Raw genomic sequence first — 16,142 nt, forward strand, 5'->3', positions numbered from 1 at the left:
AGAAAAAGCATAATACACTAAATATTAAGCCTACAAAAAATATATAAGAAAAACTGATAATATTATAGAAAAAGTAAAGCAGAAAAAAGTTTTTGCAAATGCATTACTGGAAAAAAATGTTGCTACATGTATTTTATAACTGCCAATTAAAATATATTTTGTTTGATCAAATTACTATTAATTGGTAATAGAATAAACACATAAATCTAGTCCATAAAACTAGCATTTGGCACTTAAAAGTCTTATTTAAATTCATATTTTAACAAGAACATTATGATCAACAGAGATGTGTCTAACTGAACATTATTTTTTAAAGTTTTTTCCATTTTAGAAATAAATTCATCTAACTAATCACATGACTACACAGGACTAGGCCTATGAAAAAGTCAATATACTTTTGTCAACTGTTTTAAGGAAAAAATATTAAATGTCCTAAATAGGCTTTTTCAAAATAAGCTTTGCATCTATTACCACACACACACTTTTCTGTCCTTTTTAAAAAGTCATTTTAGGGCTTCCCTGGTGGTGCAGTGGTTGAGAACCCGCCTGCCGATGCAGGGGACACGGATTCGAGCCCTGGTCCGGGAAGATCCCACATGCCGTGGAGCAACTAAGGCCGTGCACCACAACTACAGAGCCTGTGCTCCAGAGCCCGCAAGCCACAACTACTGAGCCCGTGTGCCACAACTACTGAAGCCTGCGCACCTAGAGCCCGTGATCCACAATAAGAGAAGCCACTGCAATGAGGAGCCCGCGCACTGCAATGAAGAGTGGCCCCCGCTCGCCACAACTAGAGAAAGCCTGCGCACAGCAACGAAGGCCCAATGCAACCAAAAATAAATAATAAGTAAATAAATAAATTAAAAACCATTTTTTAAAAGTCATTTTAATACTGCTGAGACAGAGTCTGATACAGTTCTATAAAGAAAAGAATAAGTGTGGTTACTGTAAAAGATTCAAAGACCGACAAGTAAGAATTGTTTTTATATCAAACAAATATACTAGGCTGCTTTCTACATTCGAAAAGGTAACAATAAACTTTTCATTACCTTTACATTTGGCTTCTTTGTTGAAACTCCTCTATACCAACCTAAAACAAAGCATACAAAAGGTATTAAAATCATATTGTTGTCATTTTCTGTAAGAGACATTATTTTTAGGATAATTAATTAATGCAAAACTTTCTAGTAAGTTTTAGGCACTTTCTGCCTTTATTAAGTGTAGTCTACTCCAAAAGAAATAATCTTACAATAAATACAACATTCCCAATTTTCATCAAAAACACAAAATCCCTTTCAACTGAATAAGACAAAAAAAAATTAGAAAAGATTTCAGAGGACATATATTCAACTCCTTGAAAACCGTTAGGGGTTAGGAAAATGCCAAAATCATATAGCTTTTTTGGTGGCAGATAGAGAGTACAGCCCAGACTTTCTATTTCCTGGTCTCACTGACTCTCCCATGCACTAAACTACACCACCCTCATTTCTTGGCTTTCCAGCTGCTGAAGATGACATCAGTGCTTCATTTATTCCCTCTCACCATTCATAAACAGCAATAACAATGAAAGTTCAAATTACACAATAAAAACAATTTTCAGAGAAAGGAAATTTTTTTACCAACTTTTCTCAAATCCAATCTATTATTTTCAGAGGGTTGCTATAGTTTCTCTACTTGGGTTTAAGGGGAAACAACTCCAGTGAGTAGAAGAGGAAGCTAAGAGTTATATTTAAAGGAGGAATATGAAGAAAAAAGAAAGAGGAGATTGTTAATGATAGCTAATATTAACTGAGAGCTTACTATCCTTAATTCCATGTTCTGAAATTGAGTTGTTCCATGTATTAACCTTTAAGTCTCACAACAAAGCTATGAGGAAAAGAATCAACTTTTTCTCCCCTGAAATCAGAACAAACAATAAAAGAATACCCTTATTTCTGTTTAGTACAACAGATGAGATCATAAATTTGAATAACTCAATTTACACTTGAGAGTCTCAATATCTTCATTTTTGGTAAGTGATAACCTTATCAATGTGACACTTTACCATATCTTAAACAGGATAAAGAATGACATCAGCAGGTATGGCAGAGTAAGGACTGCCAAAAAAACCCTATCCTCAGTAAAAGCAATAATAACACTGGCAAACACTGTCAATATCAACTTTTTTAGAACTCTAGAAGCAAACTAAAGACTTGAAATATTCCAAAGAGTATTTATTCAAGAAATCTGAATCTCAGTCTGAACGACCCTTTTAACTTGCCCTATCCCATCTCCCTCTCCACAGCCCTGTGTTAAACTTGAAAACCAGTCCCACATTCACAGGGAAAACCAGAAAACTAACAGCCCCTGAAGAAGACGGAAAAGAAGAAATGCAGGAAGACCTAAATAAATGAAGAGGTTTACCATGTTCACGAATTATAAAACTTAGCACTGTTAAGATATCAATTATCCCTAAGTTGATCTACAGATTCAATTCAATTCCAATCAAAATCCCAGAGAAATTTTTGGTAGGGTATTAACAAGTTCTAAAATTTATAAGGAAAGACAAATGACTACTATAATACTCAAAACAATTCTGAAGAAAGAAAAAATTTGAATGACCCACACTACCTGATTTTAAGACTTAATATAAACCTACCATAATTGAGAGTGTAATACTGGCTAAAGAATAGACACAGAGATCAATGAAACAGATTGTAAAATCCAGAAATTAACCCACACATAAACGAACAATTGATTTTTGACAAAGGTACAAAAGCACTTCAATGGAGAAATGATAGTCTTTCAACAAATGGTGCTGAAACAATCAGACATATATATACAAAAAGAAAAAAAGAACCCCAACCTATTACCTTGCACTATAAACAAAATTACCTCAAAATGTATCTAAAAGTGTAAAACTTATACAAGGACAACAAGAGACCATTTTTGTGATCTTGTGGCTAGACAAAGATTTCTTAAGCACACACCATATAAGAATAAATTTTTAAGGTTATACTCCATTTATAGTTATTATAAAATATTGCCTATATTCCCAGTGTTGTACAATATATCCTTGTACCTTATTTTATACCTAATACTTTGTACCTCTTAACCCCCTACCCCTATATTGCCCCTCTCCCCTCCCCTCTCTCTACTGGTAACTACAAGTTTGTTCTCAACTAACAAATGGGCAGAGACCTGAACAGATACCTCACCAAAGAAGATACACAGTTGGCAAATAAGCATATGAAAAGATGCTCAACATCATATGTGATTCAGGAGCTACAAATGAGATACCACTGCACACCTACTAGAATAGCCACTATCCAAAACACTGACAACACCAAATGCTGATGAGGATGTGGAGCAACAGGAACTTTCATTGCTGATGGGAATCCAAAATGGTACAGCCACTTTGGAAGACAGTTTGGCAATTTCTTACAAAACTAAATGTACTTTTACCACAAGATCCATCAGACTCACTCTTTGGTACTTATTCAAATGAGTTGAACACTTATGTCCACACAAAAATCTGCACATGGATGTTTATAGCAGCTTTATTCATAAGTGCTTAAACTTAGAAGAAACGAAGATGACCTTCAATAGGTAAATGGATAAATAAAACTGTGGTACATCCAGACACTGGAATATTATCCAGTGATTTTAAAACAATGAGCTATCGGGCTTTCCTGGTGGCGCAGTGGTTGAGAATCTGCCTGCCGATGCAGGGGACACGGGTTCGTGCCCCAGTCTGGGAAGATCCCACATGCCGCGGAGCGGCTAGGCCCGTGAGCCATGGCCGCTGAGCCTGCGCGTCCGAAGCCTGTGCTCTGCAACGGGAGAGGCCACAACAGTGAGAGGCCCGCGTACCGCAAAAAAAAAAAAAAAGAGCTATCGAGCCACAAAAAGACATGGAAGATCTTTAAATGCATATTACTAAATGAATGAAGCCAATATGAAAACGCCACACAGTGTACGATTCCAACTATATGACAATCTGGAAAAGGCAAAACCATGGAGACAGTAAGAAGATCAATGGTTGCCAAGGGTTAGCGGGGAGGGAGGGATAAATAGGTGAAGAGAATTTTTAGGGCAGTAAAACTACTCTGTATAATACTATAGTGGCAGATACATGTCATGATATATTTATCTAAACCAATAGTGTGTACAACGCCAAGAGTGAACTCTGATGTAAACTATGGACTTTGGGTGATAATGATTTGTCAATGTAGATTCATCAATTGTAACAAGTGTACCCATTCTAGTGAGTGATGTTGATACTGTGGGAGGCTGCACATGTGTGAAGGTGGGGGTATACCGGAACTCTCTGTACTTTCCACTCAATTTTGCCTAAAACTGCTCAAAAAAATAAAGTCTTTTGTTTTTTTAACGCATTTACTATATGTAATCCCATACCTAGGTATTTGCCCAATACAAAAAAAGCCTACACTAAAATCTATACTCATTATTTATAAAAACTTTATTCATAACAATCAAAAACAAAACAATTCAAATGTCCATCAACTGATGCACAGGTAAATAAAATGTGGTTTCAACATGTATGATGAAATACTGCTAAGGAAGAACACACTACAGATACATATGACATGAATGGCTTTCCAATGCATTATGCTAAGTGAAAAAAGCCAGACACTATATAATGTGGGATTCCATTTATATGATACTCTGGAAAACACAAAACTAGGAGGACAGATCAGTGGTTGCCAGGGTTGAGAGAAAGGGGTTGGGAAGGAAGTTTGACAAGGAGCATGATGTTATATTTGGGGGTGGTGAAAATGTTCTGTATCTAGATTGTGGCAATGGTTACAAGATTATGCATTTGCCAAAATTCACAAAATTCTTATGACTATACTCCAAAAAGGATGACTCTTCCTGTATATAAGTTACACCTCAATAACCTGACTAAAATAAATACACACACAATAGTATACTTCACATCTACCACAATGGTTAGAATTTTTATTTGAAATTCTAACAATATCAGGTGTTGGCAAGAGAACGTAGACCGATCAAATACTGCTAGTGAGGGCGATAATAAATGGTCCCCACTTTCAAAAACAATGCAATATTACCTGCATATTGTATGACACTGAAATTCTACTCCCATATATTATCCCCTACACAACAGCATTGAATTGGGGATATTATTCACTCTACAGGAATTTTTAGAAATCTGTGGGGTGGTCTGAGTTACCAGAGAAGATATTAGAAATATTTATATTTTGAAAAGACAAAGATTCTTAGAAGAAAATATAGGAGTAAATCTTCATGACCTTGGGTTAAGCAACAATTTCACACAGAAGCAACAACAAAGTCCCAATTTTTTATGTTTTTATAAAAAAACAGTGAGAGAATAACTGGGATAAAATCACATGCAGATTAAGCACCACCTCAAGATTTCAGGTAAGCACTTGATCACATAACATAACATATGTTTATAGAGGTCAGCCATTTCTCATCAAGTAAACTCTCACAATATTGTTTATCAAAAAGCTCTGTCCTTGGGCTTCCCTGGTGGCACAGCGGTTGAGAGTCCACCTGCCAATGCAGGGGACACGGGTTCATGCCCCGGTCCGGGAAGATCCCACGTGCCACAGAGCGGCTGGGCCAGTGAGCCATGGCCGCTGAGCCTGCACGTCCGGTGACGCAGTGGTTGAGAATCCGCCTGCCAATGCAGAGGACATGGGTTTGAGCCCTGGTCCGAGAAGATCCCACAGGCCGCGGAGCAACTAAGCCCGTGTGCCACAACTACTGAGCCTGTGCTCTAGAGCCCGTGAGCCACAACTACTGAGCCCGCATGCTGCAACTATTGAAGCCGGCGCACCTAGAGCCCGTGCTCCGCAGCAAGAGAAGCAACCGCGATAAGAAGCCTGTGCACTGCAACAAAGAGTAGCCCCCACTCACCGCAACTAGAGAAAGCCCGCACGCAGCAACGAACACCCAACACAGCCAAAAATAAATAAATAAAATAAATAAATTTATTTTAAAAAAAGCTGTGTCCTTATGAATGAAATATACATATTAGATTACAATATAAACTCTTGCTTCTTGTTGGGAGGCAGAGGAACAAAAGAAAGGAAAACTTAGACCAGTTCTGATGAATAGCAAGTAGCTTCAAAAACACATTATCAGGGACTTCACTCATGGCACAATGGTTAAGAATCCTCCTGACAATGCAGGGGACACAGGTTTGAGCCCTGGTCTGGGAAGATCCCACATGCTGCAGAGCAACTAAGCCCATGAGCCACAACTACTGAGCCTGCACTCTAGAGCCTACAAGCCACAACTACTGAGCCTGCACTCTAAAGCCTGCAAGCCACAACTACTGAAGCCCGTGTGCCTAGAGTCTGTGCTCCGCAACCAGAGAAGCCACCGCAATGAAAAGCCCACGCACCACAATGAAGAGTAGCCCCCGCTTGCCACAACTAGAGAAAGCCCGCGAGCAGCAACAAAGACCTAACGCAGCCATAAATAAATAATTTATTTTTTTAAAAAAACGCATTATCATCTTCATTCAATGCCATCATTGTGAGGGTCATGAGAACTATGCTCAATGAACTTCAGCCATCACTTTTTCTTAAAACCAAACATCTGCTACAAATTTTGCCAAATGGTATCATTCCACGAGATTCAGAACTGAAGATGATGAAGAAAGAATAAGAAAGGAGAGAGAAAAGGAAGAAGAAAAAGCTCATTCTTGTAATGTCTTTTACATACAGAACAAAAAAGTTCATAACTTCTCAGATAAAAGATTCAAAGAACTCAGATATCTGCAACATCATTAAGAATCAACAGTAGGGCTTCCCTGGTGGCACAGTGGTTGAGAGTCCGCCTGCCAATGCAGGGGACACGGGTTCATGCCCCGGTCTGGGAAGATCCCATGTGCTGCGGAGCAGCTGGGCCCGTGAGCCATGGCCGCTGGGCCTGCGCAGTTGAAGCCTGTGCTCCGCAACGGGAGAGGCCACAACAGTGAAAGGCCTGCGTACCACAAAAAAAAAAAAACAGAATCAACAGTAAAAAGATGTTTTTAATGAGCTAGTACAATGACACATCTTCTAAATTTGTTTTCCTATTACAATAACCCTGAACAATGTACCTTTGCAACTATAATTCTCTCCTTTCATTTTCATCATTTATCTTTGACTTTCCAAGATTTCACAGTGCTGGCACACAAAGTGAAACCTTTGATGGTCAGACTGCCTGACTCCTCATCAATTTCACTGTCACCATATTCATTTAATAGAAGAGTATATCAGTCTTTCTCATCTGATGAGTCAACATCTGATGGTTTGATCACTGTTAGGAACTTAAGAATCAGATATATTTTTATACTTTAGCATTTTCAGATATAAATTTTTGTAGAAAATTGAATGAGAAAAGGAAGGCATTCTTAAAAAACCAAGTTTATAACTTACTACAAAGACTGCTTCCTTCAGGGAATCAATTATCATGTATACCTTAGACTTAAGTCACATCATGACTGAATTCTAAGAAATGCTAAACTAGTGTTGCCTCCCGAAACACCAGCTCCTCCTTCCTCAATAACTTGCTACAACTCTCCAACTTCTAAGCTAGCGGAATGTTATTCACAGGACTTTACCCAAATATTTGGTGAGATAACTTTATAATGCAAGAATTACTGGGGAAGTTTGGGTGTTGTCTTCAAACTCCAAAAGCAAAGTATAACTCCTTGAGCCTTAGTTACTCCTCTGCTCAAAACTGTCCAATGGCATCGCATCTCAAAATAAAATCCAAAGTCCTGGAACTCCCCTGGTGGCTCAGTGGTTAAGAATCCGCCTGCCAATGCAGGGAACACGGGTTCAAGTCCTGGTCCAGGAAAATTCCCACATGCCGCGGAGCAACTAACCCCATGTGCTGCAACTAGTGAGACTGTGCTCTAGAGCCCACAAGCCACAACTACTGAGCCCACATGCCACAACTACTGAAGCCCATGTGCCTAGAGCCTGTGCTCCACAACAAGAGAAGCCACCGCAATGAGAAGCCCATGCACTGCAACAAAGAGTAGCCCCCGCTCGCTGCAACTAGAGAAAGCCCACGGCAGCAACAAAGACCCAATGCAGCCAAAATAAAATCAATCCAAAGTCCTTACTACAACCTCTGCTTATTGCATCTCCCACCACGCTCTCTGCTCCTCCCTAACCAACCCCTCAAATACAGCCATACCAGTTTCCCTGCAATTCCTTCAACTCACTAAGCAAGCTCCCATACCTCAGGACTTTTATCCTCCATGCCCCATATGCCTGGACTGCTCTTCTCCTAGAGAACCACAGAATTGCTTCCTCACTTCCATCTATTCTCTGCCCAAATGTTATCTTCTCGGGAAAGGCCTTCCATGATTATCCTATATAAATACATGGAAAAATAACCCCCTACCCCACCCCACCCCAATGTACACTATCACTCTATCTCCTTCTACCTGCTTTGTCTTTCCTTATTCTTCTCAATGAGAAGTTTGTTTTATCCTTTTCAGCTGAGTCGCAGCTGAAAGAGTGCTTGATCAGCATTAGGCACTCAAATATTTGGTAACTGAAAGAAAATAATGAATCTGTAATATATGGGCTAATAATACCTAACTGGCAAGTGGTGTTGATAAAGTTGATATATATATAAAGGGCCTTGAACAATGTCTCATACTCAATTACTGGGGGCGGTGGGGGTGGGGGTGACAGAGAAACAAGACACACTAAAACTCTATGTCTGCTAAATAATACTGTAAAGTGTATTTCTAAACCTCCCCAAAGGAGACTGGGCCTATAGGGGGAAAAAAAAAAAACCTGCAGTCAGAAGTTTCTTAATATAAATGGCGTTCATTCTAAGAAACATTAAGGACCCAAAAATATACTCTTAATGGCCCTCTTAAATCATTTCTGGAAAAAGTAGGGTTATAAATAAAAAAGAAATACTCTTACCCATCTAACAGAGATTCAAATTAGTGCATGAATTAATACCCGTGTTCTCCTTTCTCACCAGCAAAATGTTGATACAGACACTCGTACAGAGATTTACTACTGCAACAGAAAGTACAATCACTGAACCTAAAACTGGAGAAAATGAGTATGCAGGGCCTCCAAACACATAGAAGGTAACTTTTCCAACATTAAACAAAACTGACTTTTTAAAAAAATTTATTTTATTTATTTATTTATTTTTGGCTGTGTTGGGTCTTCGTTGCTGTGCGTGGGCTTTCTCTAGTTGCGGCGAGTGGGGGCTATTCTTTGTTGCGGTGTGCGGGCTTCTCATTGCGGTGGCTTCTCCTGTTGCAGAGCACGGGCTCTAGGCGTGTGAGCTCAGTAGTTGTGGCTCACAGACCCTAGAGCACAGGCTCAGTAGTTGTGGTGCACGGGCTTAGTTGCTCCGTGGCATGTGGGATCTTCCCAGACCAGGGCTCGAACCCGTGTCCCCTGCATTGGCAGGCGGATTCTCCACCACTGCACCACCAGGGAAGCCCAAAATGACTTTTTCACCATATAATCTGTCCATAATTAATTATCGCTAATAGAACCTGAATGATGAATATGACTTTAGCCACAATTCCTTTATTCTTAAAAAGCCACCAATGAATCTTTCATGCTTACAACCATAGCTCTGTCTCAATGGACTTTTACTTATAACTCACCTTCATACAAAATGCTATCTAGAGCTATCCATCCAGTGGAGGACTTTATATTTCTGACCTAAAGTAAGATTTCTACTAAAATCAACAAAATGTAGAAAGTAAATTAGGAATAGGATAGCTAAAATAAACCAAAATGTCTCTTTAGTGTCCCAAAACATAGACTGGCCTAAGAGAATAAGCTTATTTTCTTAGTCTACATAGTTTTTTACTGGGTGTACAGTTTCTCATGAAAAGCCAAACTAGGTTTACTGTTAGCTAGGTTTACAAAAATTCTTTATAACATCAAATTTATCAACACAAGAAATAAGTAACAGTCACTACTGAGAAAAGTTCTATGCTGAAAAGAGCCAGGAAAAGAACCAGTACCAAGTAAAAAAATTAAATGTGTGTTGTAATCCCACGTAAAAAAATACATCGATGCAAATATAATCTCACTTGAAAAAATTGTAGAAGGTCCACAAGATAGAAAATGACAAAATAGAAGAGTAAAGTGGAAAAACAACAGTAAAACCAAAAGCTCTAAGAAAGATATTAACTGGACTCTGAAATATGAGACTTGATCTTAGGGACCTCGTGAAAGCATGTAGTGTAGTGATACTGTGGCACAGATGTCTAATAAAAATGTTTCCTGGGCTTCCCCGGTGGCGCAGTGGTTGAGAGTCCTCCTGCCAACGCAGGGGATATGGGTTCGTGCCCTGGTCTGGGAAGATCCCACATGCCGCAGAGTGGCTAGGCCTGTGAGCCATGGCCGCTGAGCCTGCGCGTCCGGAGCCTGTGCTCCACAACGGGAGAGGCCACGACAGTGAGAGGCCCGCGTACCGCAAAAAAAAAAAAAAAAAAAAAAAAAAGTTTCCTTATGGAGTCTGTATTCCTCCAGTCTTGGCCTCATTTGATATAGAAACAGTCCCATGTTGTGTTAACTTCTTTCACCCAGACATTACAATACTTGTGAAGACCACTGAAAAAGTGACACATTTTCATTTCATCAACTTAAGTGTAACTGGTTACATTTACTAAAAATGGTAATTTTACCTAAAATAAATTTTTAAATTACATACTAGTAAAGTTAGAAAACTCAATAATGTATATACAAAAAGTCTACTTTAAAAATGTCAGAAATTTAGACTCTAAAAATGCCATTTTATAAAATGTGATTAAAAATTAAGGTAGTAAATGAAAATTTCTAATTGAGATGCAATATTAAGTCCTGTTTTACACTGAAATCACTAGGGATTTTACTTTAGTTTTTTTTTTTAACATCTTTATTGGAGTATAATTGCTTTACAATGGTGTGTCAGTTTCTGCTTTATAACAAAGTGAATCCGTTATACATATACATATATCCCCATATCTCTTCCCTCTTGCATCTCCCTCCATCCCACCCCCCCATCCCACCCCTCTACGTGGTCACAAAGCACCGAGCTGATGTCCCTGTGCTATGCAGCTGCTTCCCACTAGCTATCTATTTTACATCTGGTAGTGTATATGTGTCCATGCCACTCTCTCACTTTGTCACAGCTTACCCTTCCCCCTCCCCGTGTCCTCAAGTCCATTCTCTAGTAGGTCTGCGTCTTTATTCCCGTCTTGCCCCTAGGTTCTTCATGACCTTTTTTTGTTTGTTTTTTAGATTCCATATATATGTGTTAGCATACGGTATTTGTTTTTCTCTTTCTGACTTGCTTCACTCTGTATGACAGACTCTAGGTCCATCCACCTCAATACAAATAACTCAATTTCGTTTCTTTTTATGGCTGAGTAATATTCCATTGTATATATGTGCCATATGTCCTTTATCCATTCATCTGTTGATGGACACTTAGGTCACTTCCATGTCCTGGCTATTGTAAATAGAGCTGCAGTGAACATTGTGGTACATGACTCTTTTTGAATTATAGTTTTCTCAGGGTATATGCACAGTAGTGGGATTGCTGGGTCGTATGGTAGTTCTATTTTTAGTTTTTTAAGGAACCTCCATACTGTTCTCCATAGTGGCTGTATCAATTTACATTCCCACCAACAGTGCAAGAGGGTTCACTTTAGGAGTTATTCAAAGTGTATTCTATTTAAGTAATTATTCCACAAAGGAAATTGAAAAATACAGAAAATAGATTTTTAAATAAAATATAACCATATCAGACTAAAGAGCAAGAAGCAAATTGTAGATTTTAGAAAGACAGCTAGGGATTCACTAGACTCTCAAATATAATAAAACTCAGAGAAAACATTACATACTTTTTAAAGGTAATTAATGTACAAAAAATAGAACTGAGAATACTGGATTGTCAAAGAAGTAGGAAAGTAGCACACTAGTGTGTATGTGTGCTTACTGTCACTAAGTAAGTGCTCAGTGAGGATTTAACGTGTGAATGAAATGAGACATGTAAGGGTTTACATTTGTCAACTTAACTCTGGATTGATTATACCTTCCACAATTGGTGTATAAACACACTTGGTGTATAAATTTAAGTCAGTTCAAGCCTGATTTTTTTTTTAAAACAAAAACTTTTTTTTTTAACTTTTTAATTTTTTTTTTTTTTTTTTTTTTTTTCGGTACGCGGGCCTCTCACTGTTGTGGCCTCTCCCGTTGCGGAGCACAGGCTCCGGACGCGCAGGCTCAGTGGCCATGGCTCACAGGCCCAGCCGCTCCGCGGCACGTGGGATCTTCCCGTACTGGGGCACGAACCCGTGTCTCCTGCATCGGCAGGTGGACTCTCAACCACTGCGCCACCAGGGAAGCCCAAAAAACAAAAACTTTAAAAAAATTTAATCCCATTAGGTTAGAAAAGCAATGAGTAAGAAAGGAAATACATATTAAGAAGAAAGGCTGTTTGGGAAAATATTCTGGATCCTGTGTGTAAATACATACATGAAAGATTAATTCATCTGAAGGCTACAATTATTTAAACATATAGACAAAAAAAAATAGTGGTCACCTGTCCCTGTGCCATGCTCTGTGCCAGGCGTTTTCACATCTACAATCCCAAAACACTGCTGAATACCACTTTGTTAAATATGCATCATCATCTAGGTTGTGAAATGTCCTTGCCAATGTAAGTAAGGCTATACTATCAAAAAGAGCCAACAGTACCACTACAATTGCTACTGACAGAGAGGCTACAGAACAGTGTTAGCAGTGTTAACCCAGAAGAATGAAGCCTCTATATAATTCAGGCCTTGTGACGGTCAACAATCAGCAATCCTTTATAAAGATTCCGGGTGCAAACCAGTCAAGCCAGATCAAAAGTACCAAATGAAGTCCAACAAAAAGCAACCTTCAATAACAAGTTTTAAACTTTTTATTTCGCAGGTATAACATATTCTTCACTGTCTGACAAAAGGAAAAAAAATGCAAATGTATCTATCCCCACTCCCATCCCAGGGCTAGTAGCTGCTCAGGAAGTAGAGACAGGTAGACAACAAGCACAATTTCTATTCCATTCCATATCATGATTAAAAGTTAGTTTAAAAAATCATCATTCATTATAAAGGGCAGATTTGCATGTAGATCCACTTTAGAGATCATTTAAGTAACGAACTATAAAATCAAGGACCAAAATACTAATTTTTTCTTTGGTATATCAATAAAAATATGCACAGCTCATCTAATTCTTTATCCTTTTTCCAATTATATAACTAATAGGAAGGAAAGAAAGTACCAACCACTTACATGAAAAAAGAAATTTACAGAGAATTCAGCCCCAAAGTGGGGGAACACAACTATTCGAAAGGTCTACATTCAAAATCCTCTTTCCTTTATTTTCATTGAAAACTGTTAAAGAATAACCTTGTGTATTTATTTGCATAAAAAATAATTTAATGCTATTTCAAATCTTCATTTATGAGCAGTAAGTATAAAAGACAATAATTGGCAATAAATAAACGTACATTAAAAATTAAGAACTTTTGGGCTTCCCTGGTGGCGCAGTGGTTGAGAGTCCGCCTGCCGATGCAGGGGACACGGGTTCGTGCCCCGGTCCGGGAAGATCCCACATGCCACGGAGCGGCTGGGCCCGTGAGCCATGGCCGCTGAGCCTGAGCGTCCGGAGCCTGTGCTCCGCAACGGGAAAGGTCACAACAGTGACAGGCCTGCGTACCGCAAAAAAAAAAAAATTAAGAACTTTTACTTCCAAATGAGTTATTGTTCCCTTAAGAGTAGTCATTCAGGAGAACCATAAGCAAATTTCAATAATATTGCCATTGATTAAGATATTTTAAAAACTCTTTTAGAATTCAAATATATATAAAATACATTTACTAACTTCTGGTTCTAGCCCTGGCAAAACACTCTGCATTAGACAAATATAAACCTGAACAAAATACATGAAACAACTGTGTAAGAGCAATGGAGAGCAACTATCATAGACAAGATCTAAGGCACTATAATCCCTGAAAAAAGAGGATCACATCAAAGCGAGCTCCTCATTCAGCTGAGATTTTCCCTGAGGATATCCCAGCAAAAATGAGAATCCCACTGAGGTAAGAAGAAAAGGGTTGACACTGAGAGCTACCTGATACAATCCCCACTTTTGGGATTGCCTAATTCCTACAGTTCTAATTCAGGGCAAGGTTCCAAGAAGCCCAGCAGAAAGTAGCAGCTGACAGGCTAAAGAGCTGAACAGAGCCACATTACCTTTAGGAGAACTATAATAATACAGTGACTTTTCAACAGAAATGATGGAAATCAAAAGTTAATGAAGTAAACCTTTAAAATGCTAAAAGAAAGTATTCACCACCTGGGTGTAGAATAATACACCCTGGGAAAAGATCTTTCAAAATGATGACAAATGAAAAAAACAGATTCACACAAACAAAAGCTGAATGAATGTGCAGCAAACCTGCACTAAAGAAGCATTACTAAAAGGAGTACCTATGGTAAAATGAAAGTGATCCCAGATGCAACCATGAAAAAGAAGAAAGAAACAGCACTGGAAAGGGTAAAAATGTGGGCAAACAAATGAATATAGACAGAAGATATATGACAACAGTGGTACAAAAGGTAATAGAGGAGTAAACACCATTAAATCACTGTAAAGTTCATGCACTGTTAGAAGGTGTAAAAGTAAAAATTCAAGGTAGACTCTAATAAGTCAAGGATGTATGTTTTAACTCTAGGGTAACACCAAGGGACACATAAAATACTTCAAAACCAACAAGTTAATAGAGGAAAATAAATAGAAGTTGCTAGGTCAACTTAAGGAGGCAAGAGAAGATAAACAAATTAAGGCACAAAGACCAAAATGACAGACTTAAACCTAGCTAGATCAATAATTAAATCAACAGCAAATGAAATAATCCAAATTCTCAGACTAAAAAAAAAGAAATCACCTATTATGTGCTACTTACACACTACACACACACATACACACACACACATTTTAAACATAAGAATGTATAAAAGTTAAAAGTAGAAGCACAGGTGACTTTCACTTTGCCCCAGAATAATGGAAGTCACTGAATCTCTCCACATAGCCTCCAAAGGACATACAGACAAAAAAAATTTTTTAATTAAAAAAAAGAACATTAAAGCCACGATTAATCTATGCCTTCAACATTACTAAGTGTCAGAGAATACTATGGACTTCAAATTACATTTACGTAGAGAAAAACTCCAAATTAAAAAAAGCTAACTCTAGAGCGCCTGCTCCTACTGTACAGCTCTTCACTACTACATCTCCCACACAGATGCAACGCTTTTCTAAGACTGCCAGTTCTTTTTTACATGGACTCTCTGGACTTCTCCTTGCCTTCTACACACAGGCTTGCAGTGGTAGAATGAGTATTCTCAGTTTATATAGGCAAAAGAGTATGGCACCTTGTCAAAACAAGGAACCTTTTCAAAACAAGTCAAGTACATGTAATATTCTAGGGCAAGCTCAACTGGTCATTCTGTCCTTGGATTTAAAAGGCGGATAATGGCAGCAAGGCAAATGGTGATGACAGCCTTCAATATGTCTGTTTCTCTCTCTCTCTCAAGTCTCACAGGTTTAATTTGTTCTGATTACTTTCTACATCTGGTGCTCAAATGTCAACCTGATTATCACCCTTTACATTCATTCAGGAAATAACCTTCAAGAATCTCTCATGTGCTGGATTCTCTTGTTTCCTGAATCCCACGTCTTCTTATTGCTTTATTTACTGCTTTTAAAGGAACACATCCCCTAATAGCTTCTCGAGAAAAATTATATGGAAGGAAAACTGAGACCTTTGCACGGCATAAAATATATTTAGTATACTCTCATATTCAATTCATACTTTGGCTGGGTTATAAAATTCTAGATTAGAAATCACTTTCTGTCAACATTTTGAAGACACTGCTCTGTCTTCTAGCTTCTATAGTTAAAATCTAATCCTCTGTATGTACTATGCTCTTTCCTGTCTCTGAATGCTTGCTGAATCTTGTGAAATATTGTGAAATTTCACAGTGATATGGGTTTATTTTCATTCATTTGTGTTAGGTACTTTCAATCTATCAATCCATGTCCTTCCATTCTGAAATACTTTC

The 16,142-nt window shown here is 38.3% G+C and overlaps 1 protein-coding gene across 5 annotated transcripts in view; it reads right to left on the reverse strand.

Annotated features, from left to right (window-relative positions):
* Positions 1-16,142, reverse strand: part of DOCK3 (dedicator of cytokinesis 3) — a 404,100-nt gene that overhangs the window by 323,907 nt on the left and 64,051 nt on the right. For 4 of the 5 annotated variants that reach the window (XM_082638633.1, XM_082638632.1, XM_082638631.1 and 1 more), the window contains exon 3: positions 1,050-1,090. The exons of the other annotated variant lie outside the window; for it this stretch is intronic. In XM_082638633.1, coding sequence (XP_082494759.1) covers positions 1,050-1,090 — 41 coding nt within the window. The remainder of the gene's footprint in view (positions 1-1,049; positions 1,091-16,142) is intronic. 5 annotated transcript variants of the gene reach the window in all.

Source organism: Mesoplodon mirus (genome assembly GCF_964341445.2).
Source record: "Mesoplodon mirus genome assembly, chromosome: 12".
Classification (NCBI taxonomy): Eukaryota; Metazoa; Chordata; class Mammalia; order Artiodactyla; family Ziphiidae; genus Mesoplodon; species Mesoplodon mirus.